This window comes from Balearica regulorum, chromosome 16 (assembly GCF_011004875.1).
Source record: "Balearica regulorum gibbericeps isolate bBalReg1 chromosome 16, bBalReg1.pri, whole genome shotgun sequence".
NCBI classification, from domain to species: Eukaryota; Metazoa; Chordata; class Aves; order Gruiformes; family Gruidae; genus Balearica; species Balearica regulorum.
Genome location: NC_046199.1, coordinates 1833989 through 1856112, shown reverse-complemented (window position 1 = coordinate 1856112; position 22124 = coordinate 1833989). Strand labels below are relative to the sequence as shown.

Genomic DNA, 22124 nt, shown 5'->3' with positions numbered 1-22124 from the left:
GCCTTCTCCACACAGCCATGTCCAACATACAGAAGGAAATGCACGAGATGGCCTGCTATGGTCACCGCATTGCAAAATCCCAATTGCCACTGTAATACCTGTAACAGATTGGTCATAGACAAATTCCAAAACTGAAAGTGCACAGCAAGCAGCTACTCATTTCTAAACAGAAACATAATCTTAGATTTTTGTAGTACATTTATATAGTTGAAATAGTTGCTTCCTTTGTCAGATGCAAACTACCTCAACCACTGCATGCTTTTCTAATCGTGGAGATGAGACAAAGTTCCACATCACTTTCGATGGTCATCCCACCAAAGGCAATGAAGTCACGTGGTCGGCTATAGGCTATGGTTAGCAAGTCACACATAGACATTATAATGCAACTGAGGGCACCACAGGTGGGCCCACACAGGGGCAGTGCTGTATCTTGGCCCCCCATGAGTGGTTCTTTCATCACTATTTGTACAATCTCTACTCTGAGCTGTTTCAGCTTTCGTTTTGACAATATCCAGACTCCACTAGGTATTTTTCAATGGCATCATCAGCTCTCGTCAATGCAAGTATATGACGTGATTTAGCCGCAGCTGGGCACCACACGGCCACTCGCTCACCCCTCCGCTGGTGGGATGGGGAGGAGAATGAGAAAAACAAAGGCAACACCTCGTGGGTTGGGATAAGGACAGTTGACTGGGACAGCAAGGGAGAGGGAAACACCAATAACAGTACTGATAACAGATATTCGCAATGGGTGACAACAGAAAGTAATTTACCATTCTGACAACCAAGCAGACGCTCAGCCCGTCCTGGAGCCACACCGAACCTGCCCCTCCCCAGTCAGCCCCCTTTTATGGGGAGCATGACGGCACATGGTATGGAATAGCCCCCTGCCCAGCTTGGCTCACCTGTCCTGGCTCCTTGTGAAAATTAACTCTATCCTTGCCAGAACCAGGACAGTATAGCACAAAGCACGAGAATACCCACGATAGACCTGCAATGCATTTCCTCACTCTTTACAGGCTTAAGGAGCTACGAAATGTTGTGACACCTCACACAAGTTAGTTATGTTGCCAGCTACAGAACCTGTCGTAATATCCCACATAATATCCCAGTACTCATTACATGCTTAATGCCATTCTTGAATATAACAAAAACCCCACCACTTGCTCCAGAAAGCTCAGATTATAGATCCTGAGATGTTCTGCTGCTAACATGCTTTATCAATGCTCCCCGATTTCTTCAGATCAAACAATATATTGAGGATCCTGAAGTCAGCAGAAGCTTGCAGCTCTGTTGATTAGCTATTTCCAGTACATTGAGCAGAGAGAGAAGTTTTATACCTAGAGAGGATTTGGTGGAATTTCCTTCCCCTTCCCCAGCAAATTGCCCTGACATTTACCCTGACATGTGGGCCAAGCACCCAAATGTCAGTCTGGCATGCCAGGATAGTTTAGGTTTTTCTGGTCCTCCAGAATCAACACAGGTATTTTCCGCTTCTTGCACAGGAGCTAAGAAGGATATGAAAATTCCACACACTCCCCCTTTTTTCCCCCCTCTGGTAACCGACTTCCACAAAAGGACCAGTTAAACGGCATCAGCGTAAGTGCCCAGTGCCATCTCAGACACATCAAGGACACCCATGCAAGGCTGGCAGATGTGACATGGGACATACAGGAGACCATCCCCATCTGGAGCAGCAGCACAAGACTAGAGACACACTAGGCTGCCTGAAAGAGCAATCAATCACTCTCAAAGTGCCTTTCTTAAATTTGTGGTGCCTGCAGATTACTTTGAGGTAATACAAAGATTTTATTGGCAAATTCTCAGATGATATGCAGATGGCCAACATATGGCTAAGTCCCTCTCCTACAAAAAAAAAAAGGAGGCTTTAGTCATTTCTGCAAGATTTTTCAGTGAAATGAAAAAATATTGTAATTGCTGCATGGCACATGCACACATATTTCTATCCAGGAAATCTGTTGAGATGAAATCCTGGTCTGAACTATGGGAACCCTAAAATGGCTATTCACATGCAGCATTAATTTAATACATATAAAGGCAGGAAAAGACAAAGATATACCCTCCCCTAGTGATCCAGCTCAGACCCCTCTGAATCAGTGGAAATCTTCTATTGACTTTAACGTACTTTATTAAACACCTTCATTGCTCACCCTCTACCATCAGGTGGATTTAGCCAATAACAATGTTCTTGTGGTACCCCTGCTATTTTTGGCAGTTTCCTCAGCTAAAGCGTCACTCGTGATCTCATATGTGGTTCCCCTCACTCTGCGCAGCTGCCTCAAATAGGTAAATGACAGTATTATACAAATTATAACAGTAATAGCCAGAAATCAACAGTGAGAATACAGTCTCACTCTTCCTTGTGTTCCATAACAAAAAAGTGTGTCATTTTAAAAAAAAAAAGTATAAATTCATTAAAGGCTAATGGTCTTTCACCTATTGGTGAAGGACAGCAATTCATTAAGTTTTCTAGAATGGAAGTGGGAGCAGATGCATTTAAAGTAATTCAACAGCCACTGGTTCCTCACTCTGAAAAGGCCTCAGAAACACCTGGCAGAGCCAGACCACTTTAAGCCTGAAGGTTTCAGTATTTAAAAGATCTCCTTGCTATAAAGCTGTGATTCAATTCATAATTTCTCCACATTTGGGAAGCACTAAACGAGCACAGCAGATTTTTTACCTCCCCTTACTCTCTTCAACTTGTTCAACGTCCCTCCATCACTACTGCTTTCTTCTAAGTGCAAGGGCTTGGTCAGGGATGTCATTCTTTATCTACCAAATGGCATCTCGGTGGCAGGTCAGACAACATCACAGGCAAAAACCTTCACTGCCAAAAAGAGTCAAAAGGAGTTTGTATCCAGTTAATAAAATACACACAGGAAGCAACTGTTGGAGCAGAGGAAAAACAGGACCACCAAACGTTTGTTCTGAGTGGAAATCAAAATTAATAATGCAAAGCGGATACCTACAATAAACACTAGCTCAACACAAAATCTCGGTATCAGCCTGATTACTAAGCATTTAAAGGTGCTTCCAACACCTGCAATATTGCAACTAAGATACTGTTCAGTTTACTTCAAAAATGCTGCTGTTCCATCAAGGAAAAGGAGCACGTGCCTATGAATGTGGCCCATTTAATACTCCCTTACAGAAATGATTTGATGAAACCAAAACAAGAGTGCTACAGAAACATAATAAGCTTGCTGAAAAGTGTCTCTGGACTCTACAGATGGAACAAAAAGTAAAAACTTTGCTACAGACTTCCAAAATATCCTAAAGAGTTTCATCTCTCTGCTACGGAATTGCAGGGAATTTGATAAGCAGAAGGGATGTCAGTCCCCAGCCAGTTCAAAAGGACACTGCAGAACCTTAAACCCTTGTTGTTTTCATCTTATTAACTTCTGGAAGTAGTTTTCCACAGGATTTTTCTCTTTTCTTCTTTCAGAGCAGGACCTAGCAAGACTGTATTGCAAATTTGCTTTTTAAAATCATGGAGACTAATATATCTGGTTGAGAAAAATGGAAAAAAATATACAGCCTGTAATCTCTTATCACTTCTAACTCAACAGTGGAGGGAAAACAGGGGCAAGAGTTGCTATATTTAAAAGAGAACAGTTATTACACTGATAGCAATAACAAAAGCATTAACAGAAAATGAATCTGAAAGACATTTGAGGAAATATGTGATTACTCTTCTTGGCCAAATCAGAGACCTGTCTAAATACTAGGACTACAATCCTTCATCATTAATTTCGTTTTACCACCAAGTTCAATCATTTTGCAGGGGCAGACCACCCAAGATGACAGTGCTCATTACCATCCTGGGACAGCCTAATCACACAGTGGGCCAGTGGAAACTAGTGAAGATGTTAAACTGAAATTCAACATACTTTTCCTAGTGTGGTAACCAGGTCTAGTTTAGCTCTACTTTATTACTGTTGTTTTTTCTTGATCTACTTAAAAATCCCTGTTAAATTAATAGCTAGTAATGGCTAAATTTGAAGGACAGCTACTAACTATAATAGACTTTGGCATTTCCCAGTTCTCAGCCAGTGGTTGCCAGTATTTGGGGAACAGGGGAATTGGGGAGAAGATGTAAATCTGAGTCAATTCCTATTTTATGAAAAAGAGCACACACCACCTCTCCACATTCCTGACATACTGTACACACTTTCCCAAACTGGACCTCATTTATGCCCAGTTGGAAATCTCAGTTTTTATTTTTGCCTTTCAAAATGAGCCTGCAGACAAGATTGGAGGAAGAGGCTGATGAACTGGAAGGTCGGGCTGCTCTAAGACTTACTACATTTGCTCAGCCTGGTTGAGGACATTAGCCCAACAAATGCCACAGTCGAGCAGCACTGCTTGCTGCTCCAGGACAGGCTCTTCTCAGTACTCTTAACAGAGGATATGTGCAATCATACAATTAAGTGCATCACCCTGCTTGCCCTGTACACCAAACCTGTTGAGTTTCACAAATTTGAGTATGAAACTTGCATTTGTTCCCACTTCGCACTCATCCCTGTCCATGAAGGTCTCTATTTGCAACATGGCACAATGACGTCTCCTCCCGCTCTGAGAACCTGTGCTGACATTGGGGCTGCAGGCTCGCTTAGGTGCCTGAACAGTCCAAACCATGCCTTACCATCTCACTCGCCCTCTCTGCCGGCACCCAGCCTCAAAACTCAAAACGTCCAGCCCCTGCTCCCAGACCAAAGGTGCCAGCACTGTAAGGTGTTTCTGGCCTGGAAGCCAGATCCAGAGCCCCGCAGCTCACACCTCACCCCATCTATGTGACATCTGCTGTGCAGAGTCACACAACTGAGAAAAGTTGTAGTCTGTCATTGTCACATGCCTCACCATGCCAGATGTGGGATGCCACATGAGCTGCTGATGCATGGGGTTTCAGCGCTGAGGAGGGGGCGCTTGTGAGTTTCCGTATCTACAGATGCTGTCTCTCTTTGGTGCTATTCTTCATTCATTAGCTCCTGCTAAAACCACTGTAAGGTAATCACAGTGGGAATGACAATCTGTATTCAACAAATCAAGGTTCTCAATCTCAGGCTAGACTGAATACTGCATTAATTGCATGTATATTAAAAAGAAATTATATAACTAAAAAAATCTGTAAATTATTTAGTGAAACTTTCAGTGACAGATGTGCTCTTGCCAATAAAAAGCAAGCAATAAGGCTGAGTGATTTCATAGAATCATTTAGCTTGAAAATGACACTTAACATCATCAAGTTCAACCATGAACCTAACACTGCCAACTCCACCACTAAACCATGTCCCTAAATCTCCCCAGGGATGGCGACTCCACCACTTCCCTGGACAGCCTGTTCCAATGCTTGACAATGCTTTCAGTGAAGAAATTTTTCTTAATATCCAATCTAAACCTCCCCTGGCACAACTTGAGGCCATTTCCTCTTATTCTATCACTTGTTCCTTGGGAGAAGAGACCAACCCCCACCTGGCTACCACCTCCTTTCAGGTAGTTGTAGAGAGTGATCAGGTCTCCCCTCAGCCTCCTCTTCTCCAGGCTAAACAACCCCAGTTCCCTCAGCCATTCCTCACCAGACTTGTGCTCCAGACCCTTCACCACTTCGTTGCCCTTCTCTGGACACGCTCCAGCACCTCAATGTCCTTCTTGGAGCGAGGGGCCCAAAACTGAACACAGCACTCGAGGTGCGGCCTCACCAGTGCCCAGTACAGGGGGAAGGTCACTGCCCTGGTCCTGCTGGCCACACTATGTCTGATACAAGCCAGGATGCTGTTGGCCTTCTTGGCCACCTGGGCACACTTTTCTTTCAATACAGATCAGACACCCATTGAGAAATTAGCAAGGCATCAGGGCATGAAACAACAATATACATTTTTTTAAAGGAAATCAGCTGCTACATCAAAGGTCATGTTTCAAAGTCTTTCATCCATTCTGGAAAGCTTCAGAAACAGAAGTGAAATCTGCATATTTTACTCTAAAGGTTATTCAAAATTGTCCTTGAGTTCAAACAGAAGCAACACGAGTTTGGCCAAAGTATAGCTCATTACATAGCAAGAGGTTACATGACCCTGTTTAAGAAGAGAAGCTGCTAAGCTGTACCTAAACAATGGCTATGCAGTGTACAACAAGAGCTGAGCAAAAATATCAAACACCCTCTTGCATTAACACTGCCAATTCACAAACCACACTGTTGACAGGTACTGGGCATAGCATTTCTTCTGCCGGCAGTGCTAAACCACAATGGCACTGCAGGGAGTGGGAGGGAGGAACAGAAATTCTGCCAGTATTTTTATTAGGGTCTGTGTTTGATCTAGTCCTCTTCAACCACATAAAATAGAAAATCTAGCAGAATATATTCCAAATATAAATTTTATATTTTATCAATTCAAACCATGTTTCAAGACAAATTCCCACATTGTTAACTTGCTCAAACTACTGTATTTTCAGCAGCAAACCAGGTTTTCATGAGTTTGCTCAATGAAAATGCTGTGCTAGGAAGTCATTAGACCGTACTCTTCCTTCTTGCAGTGATGCTTTAGTGCCCTGGCCCAGGGCCTTGCAAAGCAGACATGGTTTCATACCTGGTTAAGCTGCTGGTGTCTGGACAATTCCCCAACTCATCTATTGAATCACAATTTCATGTGCTTAAACCCTCTGGACTTTGAACAGGGACTAAACAGGACTTTGCATTGGGCTCTCTAGGCATAGCTTTGCACACAGAATCTCTCACTAGAAATATTTTCAGCAACTCAGGAGCTGCTGCCCCTGAGCCTAATGTTTACCAGACTTCCTAAGAGCTCCAACAACCAGGAAACACAAGACCAAGTTTTCTGAGAACCAAACACACGTGTATATACACAAACAAATTTCTCAACGCATTAAACACCTGAATTCTGCAATCTGTAATGAACGTAAACAGAAATGTGGGGGAAAAAGTCCTGACCCACTACCCAACATACGAAATGAGAACAAAGCATTAACACAGAACCACTGGTTGCTAGGCCCTATTCAAAAACATCTTGACAAATCTTCCCAAAAAACCCATTCCAAACAAAAAAGTACACTGCTATCATAGCACACTTTATGTTGATCACCCAATGCGATATCTATTTTAGGTAAATTCAGGGTGTCAGCTAATCATCTTTAACTCCTGTGAGACTGCAATTCTTTCAGACTTGACTCAAAGGTTTCTGGGTTAAATATCGGAGGACAGACCAACTCAGGTGGCACCGTGGCAGGCATCTGACAAAGACCGCCTGACCAGAATAGGAAGTAGCTAAAAATTTCTTTAAGCTTTTAGCAAAACCTGGCAGACTTCATCTCAACCACTCTGGCATCTACTGAAAGGGCAGTACATTTGTGCACAAACAATCCAGATTTAAGGAGACCATCAAGGCCAATTTCTTGACACAGGTGGTCAATGAGCCAACTAAGGGAGATGATCTGCTGGATCTGTTACTCAAAACCCCCCCCCAAAATGATCAAAGATGGCAAGGTGAAGGCAGTCGTTCTTCCATAGACTGTGAAGTCTAAGGTCCTTGGCTGCCTGTGCAGTAAAGCAGACAAACTTTACCCAGAGCTGTACCAACAAAAGCAGAACGAGCAGGTCAGGACAAGGGATTCTTCTCCCATGTTTAGCACTTTAAGGACACCTGCATCCAGTTTTGGCTTCCCAGTATAACAACAACATTGACATACCTCAGAGCATTCATCTGAGTACAGAAGGCTATCAAGATGAGGGGACTGAAGGATGCACAAAGAGATTAAGACCTGGGTTTATTCAACCTGGAGAAGGTGAAGGGGGATTTATTGCTGCCTGTGACTAATACAAGCATGCAGTGAAGATGGAGCTAGACTCTTCTCAGAGATGCACAGGGATAAAAATGAGAAGCAATGAGTATAGCCTGCAACACAGAAAATTCCAGTTAAATGTAGAGAAATGTTTTCATCTAGAGGGTGATCAAATATTGGGAGAAAAGCCTAAGGATCTCTGTCCCTGCAGACAACTGAAACTCACCTGAGCAAGCGGATCTCCAACCTGACCAAACTGACCCTGGTATGAGGACAGGGATGAACCAGAGACCTCCAGGTGGCCCTTCCTAACTAAATTATTCTATGAATCCATGATCCAAGTCCAAGAGCAGAATTACAATCCTGTACTTCAGGATAGGACACATTCAGCTGACAAATGGGTTTAGAGAAGCCAAAGCTCACCTAGAGGAAACTAATCAAGAATAAGAAGGACAACACTCAGTCCTTGGTTTTCTATTGCATTTGTTCTACTACAACATCATTTTCTATCATTATTCTCTGTCACATGCAGCTATGTATGACACAAGGTGACCATTGCCTACATTTAGATGTGTACTGCAACTCTGCGTCTGCATGAATCTCAGTGTATATATGTAAGTTTAAAGGATAATCCCCTTTGGGATTTGTGGGACCCAAATTCAGTTAAAATTGGTGCTTTTTAGAGGTCAGTGCAAAACAAAGCAATGAAGAGTTGCATACAAAGCAACACCTTGTTTAATGATACCCTCTTTTTCCACTTCCAACAGTTCTTACTCTACACCATCTGTTTTAACTGCTCACTGACATCACACCTCGTATTTGGACATGAATCTCAGAGTTCTTCAAGCATGTTTTGAAAATCATACCAAAGCTTTCATCATCTTACAGCCAGAAACAGAGGTGGCCTGCTGTATAATGCTGACTGAAGGGGACAGTGGTAGAAGAGGACTTCCATGACATATACATAGATAAATTTGTGTGGGCAAAGGGGAAGAGTGTTTTTCCTGTAAGATTCAGCCCTTCAAATATTTAAATAACCTGAGGAGCAGCTCTTCCCTGTTCAAGTATATGATGCAGGCTAGCCACAGCACTGGCTTTGGCCTAGAGGAAGCCCTGTGTGGATACATATTTTCAGTAGCTTAAGGATCACACAAAAGAAAACAAATCCATGGCAAAACCCAAAGCATCTCACAACACAAAACAAGCCAAGCCACAGTCAGATCTTTAATAAAAGCACTTTGAGTCAGTGACAAACAAGATACAGCAGACATGACAACTCAAAAATCAAGTTGGGGGTAGAAGTGTGCTGCTGGTGTTTTCGGAGGATTGAACAAGGTCCCTAAACCTACCCGTCCCCTCAGTGGCTTCCCAGCTCTTCACAACACACTAGAAGGCTGCTAAAACAAAGTCACTCTTGCCTCCCCTCCTTGAGTTGGTATGGAAGAAGCATGGAAGGGTCTTTGTTCTCACCAAAACCAATGGAGTAAATTAACCCAGAAAAAAACCCCTCCAGCTCTAACCTCCAAGTAGGAGATTAAGTTGATTTTATAGGAAGGAGATTAAGTAACCTATACTCCTCCCTACTTCCTCCAGTTTTACAATGTGCACTTCAGCTAGGGCACTTTTGTGGAGAGAAGCCTGACACTGCCAGCCACCTAATAGGATTCATCTAATTTGAGCAGGGCACAGCAGAAAGCATCTCCCTGTAGAAACCGTTCCTCATTTTATTGGTTAGTCTGTTCAAAGAGGCTGCCAGCCACCTGTTTGACAAGACTGTGCATTTTCATTTAGCAATCTTCTGTCCTGTTCCCCTTATTGGGACATTAGAAGCCAATAAAAGGTGCATAGAATCCTTTTCACCATGACATTAGCTAAGTAACCAATTCTAATTCCAAGAGGCAGTGATCCTCTTTCACTAACAAATAAGGCCCTGAAGCTCCCTTGGTAAGGGGAGGGGTTCTGCAGCACTGAGAGGAGTACGGCAAAGCACTTGTTCTCAGAAGCCCAGCACACACAAGAGCTTTGGAAGGTTGCATCCCTGCACTTTGGTCTTTGGGTAGTGCCACCTGCTCAGTATCTGTAGTGGTCTGGCTTGAATGGCCCATCTCTTGATAAGCCTAGGTATTTGGCCTGCTTGTCACTCAGCTTTGTCAGCTTCACACACAGTTTATCCAGATGAGCAGCAGCCACAGCTTCATCCAGCTGGAAAACAAAACATTGAGACAAGAATATTAGCAGAACGGAATCCTATTAGTTCAGGAAGTCATGGTCAATAGTGAGAAATGAGTATGTGAAAACCAACAGCAGACCCAAGGAGGACTGAGCAGACTGACACAGATGAACAGTCAGACAGCTCTCTTCCTGCCAACATAGCTCACCTGCTTGAGCACAGAGGCATCTGCTTTGAGCACTGAACTGCATTCAGATAGAAAAGCCCCAGGCTTTTGAGGGAGTCAAGCTTAAGTGAGACAGACAACTTTTCTATAATCAAGCCCATTTCAATCTCATTTACACATTCACATCCATCCAATAAGTAAAGAACAGAGATCAAACCATTGAGAGGTAAGAATACCCACTTTGATAGAATGTAAAGCCTCAGTCATGTTTCCACCACAAAAACAGCTGGACATACTATATCATCTTACAAGTTTAGATAAGTTCTAATACCAGAAAAAATGCATCTCCTTTCCAGATATCCCATCTTAGGGGTACATTAACTAAGAAATTCATTCCAGAATCACTAATTTGGCAAGAATACTACTATCTATTGGCATTATCTTCATGAAGAATAAAGCCAAGGTGGGCTGTAGGACACAGGCTCAGAAATGTTTATATACTTTATCTCAGGTGTCAGGCAGACTGGCAAACTCAGGGGGTTGAAAAATGTGTACAGTGACAAGACAGTTGAGTGATACAGGAGATAGGTACAGAAGAGTCAGAAAACAAACACTAAAATGGCAAACTAGCTGCTATGTCAGAGGAGAATGTACAGCCATAAAGGATATTCAGAGATAGAAAGGACTGCACTAAGAAGGGACAGGGTGCTGTCAAGTTACAACAGAAGGACAAGTTTGACCACCTTTTGCAATTCCTGCAAAACACAAGCAATCATTGCTAAGGGAACAGATAAAAGGTAAGTCTAGATTCCAGCAGCATGGGAAAGACTGGTGATATTTCCCCCATACTAGTTAAATAGATGTGAAAGGTTCTGATATATTTGAGGGCAATAAATCAACAAAACAATCGAGGGCCAGATTTTCAGCTTGTGTGAACCAGCATGCCCTAAATGATTCAATAACTAGTCCTAGATTTCTCACTCCAAGGGAGTGTGGTAACAAGCAACTACTCTGAACTAATCCCATTGTAACAAACCAGGTAAAAAGCTACATCTGTACAGAGTACAATTCACTACAGCTCATAGATCTCTTGAGAATATGGAACCACCAGTATCTCCTGAGAACCAACACAGCCAAAGATGTGCAAGACAACCACTTCATCTTATGTTTTTAATTTTGAAGACTGTGGAAGCGTACCATGAAATCTACTGAAGAGTCAGGAAAATCACGGAAGAAAGAAAAGTTAACTGGAAGTACTGTCTTGAGAAGGGAAACAAGTATTTAAGCTTAGTAGAACCTGCCAGAAAAAGGAGGGTTAAAAATTGAATGCATATCTGGTTGACTAGACTGATAGGTGCATTTCCAGGAAGTTTAAAACAGATTACCCCCACTTGAAAAGGAGCTGAGTCCCTGACATTTCCCAGATCAGGCTCTCAAACTGGAGCAGAGAAAAGCTGTTTCACAGCTGCTTCAGCTTGGGGACTTCAAGATATAGATTAAAAAAGTACAAAAATGTAGACAAAGGTAAGCTGACATTCTTACCTTAAAATCAGATAGCTGAACATAAGGATGGACAGATTTCATGCCAAGAACACAGACACGAGTTTACCTAGATTTCTGCAAACACACATTGCAGAAATGTGTGCATGTTCGTAACAGCTGATCAAAGCAATATTCTTGCAGTCAAAGAAAGTGCGATGTAAGGTACTTGGTAATTCTTAAATTTTACATTTGGACCTGAAAGCTACTACACAGAACAAGGAAAAATACTAGCCAGAAAATTATCAGAGAAAGCTGCTCTTCCCATCTTTTGTTGGTTCTGACAAGGCAACAGCTTTGTTCTTTGAAGTTCTGTATGGAGCACAGAGGGTAAAAAGACTATTTTGTCACAGTACATGAACCTGAAAAGATCACTGCCATATGATCCACTAACACACCACTCCATTTGTAAGTAACTGATCTGGGCATTACTTCTCACTTCCAGTTCAAGTATGCTTACTAAAAATTGTTATTCAGGAAGAGGATGAAGCTACATTGTATTAGCAACATTGGACTATCATTTTCAAGAGAATTATCAACAAAGCTTTTTCTTTGAAGATGATTAAGTGTCAGCTTGCTGATCAACTCCTACATTGTATTTCTGGTATGCTTTGCTTGATCACTAACGTATGGTTTTGGAAGCTTAACACTTCATAAGCAAGCCCAAATATACACATTCTACTTCCCAAATGAAAAGTACTTTCACATTTAGTTTCACACCTGGTTGCATTCCAAAGGCAGTGGGACTGAACTCCAGCATCTTTTTCAATCACCATTTCAAATTCTCAGGCTTGTTTTGGAAAATTAAAACCAGGTTAGTTTTATAAAAAGAATGTGAGTTGTGACACGATCCAGATTTTTCCAAGAACAAAGAATGCAGAGAGAAGTTTAAAGGGAAACTTGAGGGAATCTGTCATTAATATTTTGTGACACTATTAGGACCAGATTGTGATAAGCTCTGCTCAGGTATAAGTGGGACCCAGACTCTATCAACCATAGTAAAAGCAATTCCTAGTTTCACTCCAGCTTCAACTCTGCCCCACAAGACTTTGCTGCTGGATAGGCAAGTGAAAGCTTGCCGTGAATGCTGACGTTCAGCAGAAAGAACAAGTTGATTGGGAGAAGCTCCCTGACTACTCTGACGCAGCACAGGACTTCCCAGCACCTTAGGTAAGAGCCCCAGGTCAAGCCAAAAAGTGACTAGATGTTCCTATCACATGTGACAGACAAGTCCCAGTTCTGAACAAGAGGTTAGCCACAAAAACCAGCCCACTTCAGACTGGGCATGACCAAAGCCAAGCATTCACTGAGGGACAGAAACTCCTTGCAACAACATTCAGTAGGAAAATGAACACGAGCACAAACAAACCAAATCTACACGATCACATCTGGAGTTGGCTTCCTTACAAGCTTACATCTTTCTGCTATTGTAACTCACCTTCTTTGGCAGGAAATGGACTCCAACAGAGTATTTGTCACTATTGGTCCACAGCTCGATCTGTGCCAGCACCTGGTTGGTGAAGGAGTTGCTCATAACAAAGCTCGGGTGACCCATGGCACAGCCCAAGTTGACCAGTCGACCTTCTGCCAGCAGTATAATATGACGGCCATTCCTCAGAGTATAGCGATCCACCTGGGTGGGAAAACAGAAGAGCAGTGCAATGTCAGGGTAAAGAGAGCATTTTAAATCATGTAAAGCTTGGTGGGCTTTCTTCCCACATCAACAATTCAGTGGGCTTGCAACAGAGACTTTGATTACAATCGAGACACCCCTCCCTCAATTCCCTGCCAGTGTTTGCAAAGCCTGTAGCTATTCTGCACTTTGCACAACATGAATCTTAGCATCTGCTTCATATTTAACCAGTTATCCGGTTCTGGTTTCTCCACATGCATGTTGTCTCAGACAGCTGTGGTGGGGAGCATGCTGCCAGCAGTAAAATGCAGTTCATACATGCCTAATTGCAACAACTGGTGTGGAGAGACAGAAGAGAAGAGGGAACACCTCTGCATGTAACAGTCCCGAGCCTTTGCATCTAACACAGAGGTAAGAGCCCGAGTCCTCAGCCTGCTAAAATGGCTCCCCTGTAACTCTTCCCACTTCCATAAGGTCACTGCTTTACAGCATAATAAACAGCTGTCCTCCTAGCTTCTGGTGTACCCTCCTCTGCCCTCAGGGGGACCAAAGACATGGTCCTCCACTCAGACTGATTTCCAAGCTATGCTGGGGGCAACAGGACTTTACACACAAAATCAAGTCTCAGATGCGCTAAGGAGATGGCTCTTCAGCTATATGAGAGTCCCACACAATTCGAAGGTAATGCCAATTAATATCTGCCTCAACTGTCTGGGCCAGATTGGGCTCCTGCAGTGTTAAACTTAACGCTGTTTCTCCTTTCCACCAGTCACTAGCTCTGATCTCCCTTGTCTTCAGCCCTCTAAGAGATTTCAGTATTAAAGCCCAGAACGAAACACCAATATGGCCTAGAAGTTACAAGAATATTCAGTATTCACTGGTGTTTGTTGCTCATGTCACACCAATCACGTGTGAGTAAATCAAATCTTTGGAAAGACTTAAAAGATAATCAACAACCAACTTTGACAAAGGCTAATGCTTTAGACAAGTCCATTTATCTTATGCCATCATAGAACAACAACTATGAAAGACCTACAAGAGTCCCTCCCCACAGGTGTACTTATATTTTTAGTCTCAAAAGTTATTTTATATGAAGCAAAACACACATCGTTCTCAGTTTCATTCCTAAATTGACCTGTAAGTTAAGCCACGTGGGATGAAGCTTTAACTGTAACAATACTATCTTCTGAAAAAACATCTTTGTGCAGGTCCTTAGCAGAGATGTAAAAAGTAAACCAATAGAAACCATTTTATTAGAACAGGTATTTATTAGAACAGGTATATTGTTTTCAGAGCAGGGTTTACACCTCCACCTGTCTTCCCCAGCTATGCTTCAATTACAGCACTATTTTCTACTCCTTGGGTTCATATAAGAGATTATTATGTTTTCAGCACAACATAAGCAGACAGTAACCACCTCAAACAGAAGCCCTAATATCATTCTTAATATCTCCTATCCAAGAGCAGTACAGGAAGTTAGGGTTAGTAAGAATTCACTGCACTGAGCAGTTGCAATATTTCTTATGGATGCTGACTCTCCATTGTAGACCACCAGTGACAGTGCTCAGTCCACCCAAAATATGCCATATGGGCTATAAGATTACAGCAGGAAGTAATGAAACAAAGAAGAAAGCAGCCAGAAGGCAGAACACTAAAAACCCTGAGAACAGCTAGAATATTATTTATATTAAATATAAATAATTATATTTACCGATTAAACAAGGTAGCAGTTAAACAGCATTTCAATTTTGAAGTCTGAATCATGTGGTTTAGGTGTCATAATATTATATCCATATAATATCCACACAACTTGCACCTGGACAGCTGCTCGCTTGTGCATAGAATCACGTAGCTTCAGCAATCTGCTGACATGACTTATTCAATGCACAGGGTAATGCAGAAAATGCAAATTTATGTCTTTGCACAGAAATAAACGCAAAAAAGTAGTAGTACCAGCAGAAGCTTAAGTCAGTACTGCGGAAACACATCTCATCTATGGGCAGATAAACAGGCTGATTCATATGAAATTGCTAGAAGAATTCAGGTTATCCAAGCATTAGGTTCATCTCCATACCTATACAAATGCCTCCTCCCTTTCCCCATCAGCATTTAGCCTGCTCTGGACCTTCTGGCTGCTTTGCACTTCCCTCCACAGCACAATACATAAATATTTTCAGAGCCAAATTTCATCGATCTCACCCTGACCTTTCCTTCCCCTCTGGAGTTGATGTTACCCATCAGTCTCTGATAAGGCAGCTGAGCAGGACTGCAATGCAAACTCATATTCAAAACAACCTGCCAGCTTTTTAGTAATAAGCCTATTTCCTCCTTAACTGTACTTTGAAAGCAACAGATAGGTCAGAATGTCACAATAAGACATTTTCCTTTCCCAGATATTAAACATTTCTTACACCAGCTCACCACCTGTAAATGGAGACCATACGGTACTGAAAACCTCTGTGTTGGGCACTTTTAATTGCTCTGTACCTCTAGCTGAGGTGTAGCAACCCTCAGCTCTGGTATTAATCCTCTGATCAAGAGACAGATGTTTTCACAGGAGGTGAGAGATTTTTGCTCTTGTACTATATTCCCCTCCCTGCTACAGGATATAGAAAAAATCTGCCAGGTCTTAGTAAAAATTTGACTATTTAGCAAGTTAGTACTTGGTATTAAAAAACATAGGATACTACACCCAGAACATCGATGCGAAAAAACGTGTTTTTCTAAGGATAAGTGCAAGACCTCACACTTAACACAGGACTGACATCCCCTTTAGGCGCCCAAGACTTGGTATAAGATGACTACCGAAATGTCCCTTTAATGAATTTGAGCAAGAAGCCTGAGAAACCAGCAATGGCCTGATAATTTCCTTCCCAGATTTGAGTATAAGAGCAATTCCATCAATTATTGTAATGACTCATCACTACTGGCCTGAGAAAGGTCCCAACACATGCAGATGAATTCCCATGCAGGTGGTGAGGGGCAGGAGCTGCGGGATGCCTCCTGGGAGCTTGGTTCTAAACCTAAAGTTAATGCATGACCTGGAAGAGTTAAACAATTCAAATTTCTAGTCAATGCCTTTTACTTTGTTTCAACCATGGAATTTAGGGCTCTAAAGTCACATTTTGGCTCCCAGTCTTGCCTTTGCCCCTTTTGAAATGAGTAAATTTTTAGGATGTGTATTAGTCCACTCGTGCTCAATTGCCCAGCCACCATGGCAGCCAGGCACAGAGAATGAAAATTAATAATGAAGCTTTTTCACAGCAGAAGTTGTTCACGCAACACCCGCTCAGCAGGTACCTCCTTACCTTGTCACGCAGGTCTGAAGTCTTTAGGGACAAGAAATCTGAACAGACACAAAATGGAGCATAGGGCTATACCACTAGCACAGTGTAGATACACAGAGCATTAAATACAACAATAACAGAATCCAACTGGAGATTCAAACTAGTTAACAGTGCTTCAGATTCACTGCTAGAAGTCAACAAAACCAAGTACTAACCTGAGTCATAGACCAGCTTTTATTGGGCTTGGCAACGTACACATCTATAGGCCATCCTCACTTCAGTAAAGCTTTAAACATATGGAATGGCCACATAAGATCAGATTTACCTCCAGGTACATCCCATCTCCAGTGGTAACTAGTAGATGGATAAGGAAAAGTACAAGAACAGCCCAAGGGTAAAGTGCTATTTCCCCCAGTGAATCCTCTGAGCTTCAGCTCTCTGTGCATCACACTGAGACAGAGGTGGTCTACTCAGGGCTCTGAGAGACCCCTTTTAAAAACTTCAGCTAATGACTTTTAAGCAAACACACTTATGGCACCCACTGCATGCTGGGTAGCTATTTTCACAGCTTTTGCTCTGTAAGCAGGTATCCTCTGGGTCACTCTGAACATCCTGCTTGCAACAGCAGCAGTTTATGTAACAGATCAGATACATTCACAATAGGAGGGAGGTCTTCAGCATTAAACCATATGGACAACCTTGACCCTAATTCCATCTTTTTGAAAAGGTAATATTATTGTTTTAACCAGAAACTTGTTACAGTTTTCATACCTTGCTCTAGACTGCATCTCATTGCGACCAGAACATCTGTGACAGACTAGCTCCTTCAATACAGAGTATATAAAGATAAAAGGACTACACTTCTGCCAACAGTGACACAATTTTTTATATGGACTTTAAGAGCCACATTGAATGGCCATGTGCAGGTAGTTTGTATGTTATCATATTAACATCCAACTTAGCCTTCAACAATGTTTACTTTTTGAGTAGTCCCAGTTTTAATTTTAAAACCCAAGCTACCAGAAAGCAAGCAGCTAGCTGCAGGCAGCTCTAGGACAAGAGCTGTTGAGCAAAGTCAGCTCCACACTAAGGTCATGGGCAAGAACATACTTGAACGTAGTGAGAACTTGAGGGTACAACTTCATACCTAGTTGAGCCCACATTCAGTGTCCCAACAGCAAACAGGATACTGAAAAGACTCTTGCACCTGCTTAGTGTTTGATGAGTGGGTGGCTAATAGAGTTTGGTGGCTTAGAGTTTGATGTGGGTGGCTAATAAGCCACCAGAGAGTTATGAAAATTGGAAGGGCAGATTGAGATCTACTAAGACATATGTTTGGGTGTGGTGTTTTTAAAAATGTAGCAGGATTCTGAGACAGGTTTTCTATCAACAAGCACACTCCCTCTTTAAAAGGTAACTAGAAGTCCCATGCCAAGTCAGGCAAAGCCTGGTTTGCTTTATGTGATGCTCTCCCTCACTATGCGTGTTACGAACCAGTTTTAACTTAGTTTTGTTTTGTTTCTCTGCTTCAGGAGACAGCTAAAAAGCTGAAATTTTTAGATCCCTATTTTCCTGTGTAGCTACAGCCATAGCTTGAAGTAAATACACAGTGGGAACGCAAGCTGAGCAAGGATAAAACATGCTGCCTTTTCTGCCCACGCATAGACTTCTGGTCTATACAAGTTTCTAAAATGAACCCACTAAGTCTGGAAAAGAAGTCTGACTTTGGCAGAGCTCCAGATAGGCTTTCCTGAGGCTTCAAATCTCTGAGTAAAAAAAATTGCTTTGAAAACAGAGGTGTGAATTTTTTCAAACCTTGACAGAATCCTAGAAGACATTCCCTTGAGATTCACTCTAATCCTGGCACCCTGCACCAGGACCAAGATTGTTCTGGTGGTACAGAACAGTACATGAGCAAGCAGCTTCCCAACAGGAAATTCAGATCAGCCACCAGGCAATCTATGGGTGCTGTTCTTAAGAATGGTCTGTTGTGTGTTAAGAATCTAATGGTCTGTTGGGTATTCGTTACCTACCTGGCTTTTTGAAAGTGATTTATGGCATTGTTTTCAGCTGGGGCTAACAAAGAAAGCACATTTCCATACATCCTCACCATACCCCAAACAATGCTGACTTCCTGCATGGGATGAACTTAATGCAATTGTCTACATCGCCACCACTAAGGGGTAGGCTCCTGTTTGTCAAGGAAGTAGGAACACATGGAGAACCCATACCAGGCACCTCTCGCCAGAGACCACACTGTACACTTGGGCACTGACTGGAACCAATTGCTTTAACACCAACACAAGGCAGAGCAGAATCTCCATTCTGATCAGCCCACAGCAACACTGGCTTCCAAGAAAGCTAGAAACACAAAGGACCTGAAGAGAAATACCCGCCTTTCTGGAAACAGACATGGAGTAGCTATTGCTTCTTTCTAGCAGGAGAGCTTCTGCAAGGGCTGTCTCACCTGAGGTTTTACATTCACCGCCTCTACTGCATTTTCATTCAACCACTTTGCATCAACTTCCACATCAAAATGGCCAATATTACACACTATGGAATCATCCTTCATCTGCTCAAAGTGCCTGCAAAAAAAAATTATATCAAAATTTAATGCACAAAAAAATTTTTCTTCAGCACCAGAAGATGCTCTGGTCCATAGCTCTGCTCAAAGAGAAATGACAAACACCTGGCTCACTGACTGCATTTGATTCTCACAAGATGTGTGGGTCTGGTAATCTTCAAGGCATGTGAAGTCTACTGGAAAAAACTCTCAAGCTTCTAGGGAAGGACACTTCCCAAGAATATAAGAGGTTATTGGAGAGAAAATATTTTCCCAGTAGGAAAGTAAAACTATTTTGTTTAATTGGTCAAAACTGAAACACCTCCAGTTATTCTCTTTCCTACACAGAAGAAATAGTTTTCTTCATGACTTTAAAGTTTCCAGCAGTTTTACATTTCTAGAGACCAATGGCCTTATCTCCTCCCACTTAATCTGATCTTCCACTACAACATGTACAATCATAATGGCAAAGATCGAAGTGAGTTTGTGTAGAGTGGAGGGGCTATAAAATGAGATCAAGAAGCAATTACAAAAACTGCAGGGTAGTTTGAGAACAGGCTAGTTTCAAGTCTGCTATGCGTACTCACAGATGGAATCACTTCAACCTTTACTTATCTCCTCTTCTCTTCACATTTATCTGTCCTAACACAGAATTTAGCCCTGATGCTCTCATTCTCCAAATGAGAATCTATCCATCTACGCCTTTTGTTTCTCCATCATTACATGCTGTAAAACAGGAACAGTTGCAAGGTGGCAACATCCAACAGAACTGAAAAACCAATGCCCCAGTGTCTCACTAAATTGATGCTAAATTCTGATGTCCAGAAATTAGACTGTGTGCTAACCCTCACCATACTGCTGACAAGTTATGATTGTATTTAAAAAAAAATCTAACTGTACAAGTACGCTTTCACTAAAGCAAGTGGCTAGACCATACCTGCCCTGAACAATGTCAGTGCAGCCAGTGGTGGTAACAAAGATATTGCCTTCTTTGCAGGCCTCCTCCATGGTCGTAACTTCATAACCTGAAAAGAGAAAAAGTTACTCCTCTAGCCAACCACCAGCACACTTATTAAAAACTGGGCTACAATATTACAAGCCAAAAAGTGCAGAGAAAGAATAAGAGAAGCCTGTGCCACCACCTGAGCTGGGGAGGATGAACGTAGCAGGCATACTTGTCTTAGTAAATACCAAGATAGTATGAAAGTATCTATCCCTCACCCATTTCCAATCTGTAGATCTATATATTCAGTGTCTTATGCCCACAGACATAGTACCTGGCACAGCACTCATACTAGATTCAAGTTTGCAAAGGAAAATGCACCCACAACACCTGCAGGTTCTTGTCAGGTATGAACAGAAATGGGATAAACTGGAACCAAGAAGCATAGTTACAGGAGGCACCCACAGAAGAGAAGGAGCACGGCTTCCAGAGCGTGCCGTCAGCACAGCTGGAAAGGCAGAGAGCATGGCATTGCTCTCCAAAAACATTTACTGGTGTTTTATTGTGGAGATATTTTAGTGAAGTCTTAAGCCACACTGGAGGTTAGAGTTGCACAGCTTGAAGGTAATGAACCGATTCAGAGCCAGGCTTATAGCGTTAGGAAACAGGAACTTTATCCCACTATGGTCTCTATATCCTCAACTCCAAACATAACTTCAAGGCTCTACTAGTTAACTCCTTCCCTAACTGTAAGGAAAGAATTCCTACAGTTAAACTGGCATCACCTCTACCTACCTCAACAGGGACAGAGCTGAAATGCACTCAAACTTTCTTGGCCAACTATTATTTATTGCTCTACACTGACATGCAAAGTCCCCCATCAGATACATTAATTTCTGCATCTCCTTCAGTTCTCACCTTCCATGGCTGCCTGCAGTGCGTTGATGGGATCGATTTCAGTGATGATGACTCTGGCTCCAAAGCTCCGCAGGGCCTGAGCGCAGCCTTTGCCCACATCACCGTAACCTGCCACGACTGCTACTTTTCCAGCAATCATGACATCTGTAGCACGTTTGATGCCATCGATGAGGGACTCTCTGCAACCATAAAGGTTATCAAACTTGCTCTGAGGAAGAAAAAGAAGCAGTTTCAGAGCAGATGAAAGTTACTCAAGTAAAAATTCCTTAGAGAAACAAAATGGACTTACACGCAAGTACTAAAAACCAAGAGGCTGACAGTCAGCTAAATACTTTAACCACAGTGAGGGATGGGAACAAGATAATCTGGTTTGGTGTGTTTGTTGAACCAGTTTCAACCTATATAGTTATACCAGATACAGGCTTCAGCACATCCCTGGTGAGAAGCATGTCATAAATATGTTGTGTCTACTGACCAGGGCTTGGACATGTTAAAAGCTTGATTAGAGGTAAACTGTATCAAGCAAAAGCACAAATAATTCTTGCATGCAGAGGTAGGTCCAAGTTCCTTAACCAGATGTTCAGCAGTTCTCTGCTGCTGTTTATCAGACAATGAACCGAACCAAGAGCCACAGGTAGACAAAAACACACAGCAGAGTATCTGGCCAGTTGGTTAGCACATATTCTTATCTTTGCAAGACACATGCCTCCTGCAGAAGTAGCAAATTGCCCACATCGACAGTGAGAAATTGGTTCCTGCAGCCCAGGAAGATCAAAATTGCATCTTCCCCCCAGGAAGAGTTACCCTAACACTGCCAGACCTCAACACTGCTCAGATCTAGAAAAAACCAGCAAGTAGCCGTTCACCGTACCAGGCACTGCAACCAAGAACCCCTGGATTTCATCTCCTAATGCCCCATCACACATCCTGCTACTGTAACTTCAACACATGAGCTTAACAGCCAAACCTCCGAATAAAAATTGCCTGAAATTGCTAATTCAAGTGTCAAATAGTATTCACTTGAACATCTTCCTAAACTCAGAAACACACATTGCTGTACTAACTTTTGTAATGCTATTCCCTTTTTCTC

At 42.3% G+C, this 22124-nt stretch overlaps 1 protein-coding gene across 1 annotated transcript in view; it reads right to left on the bottom strand.

Annotated features, from left to right (window-relative positions):
* Positions 1-9020: 9020 nt before the first annotated feature.
* AHCY (adenosylhomocysteinase) overlaps positions 9021-22124 on the bottom strand; it is a 28423-nt gene continuing 15319 nt past the window's right edge. The window contains exons 6-10 of the mRNA XM_075769162.1: positions 21035-21242; positions 20111-20198; positions 19078-19195; positions 13129-13323; positions 9021-10017 (exon numbers count right to left, since the gene is read on the bottom strand). Coding sequence (XP_075625277.1) covers positions 9886-10017; positions 13129-13323; positions 19078-19195; positions 20111-20198; positions 21035-21242 — 741 coding nt within the window. The 3' untranslated portion in view covers positions 9021-9885. The remainder of the gene's footprint in view (positions 10018-13128; positions 13324-19077; positions 19196-20110; positions 20199-21034; positions 21243-22124) is intronic.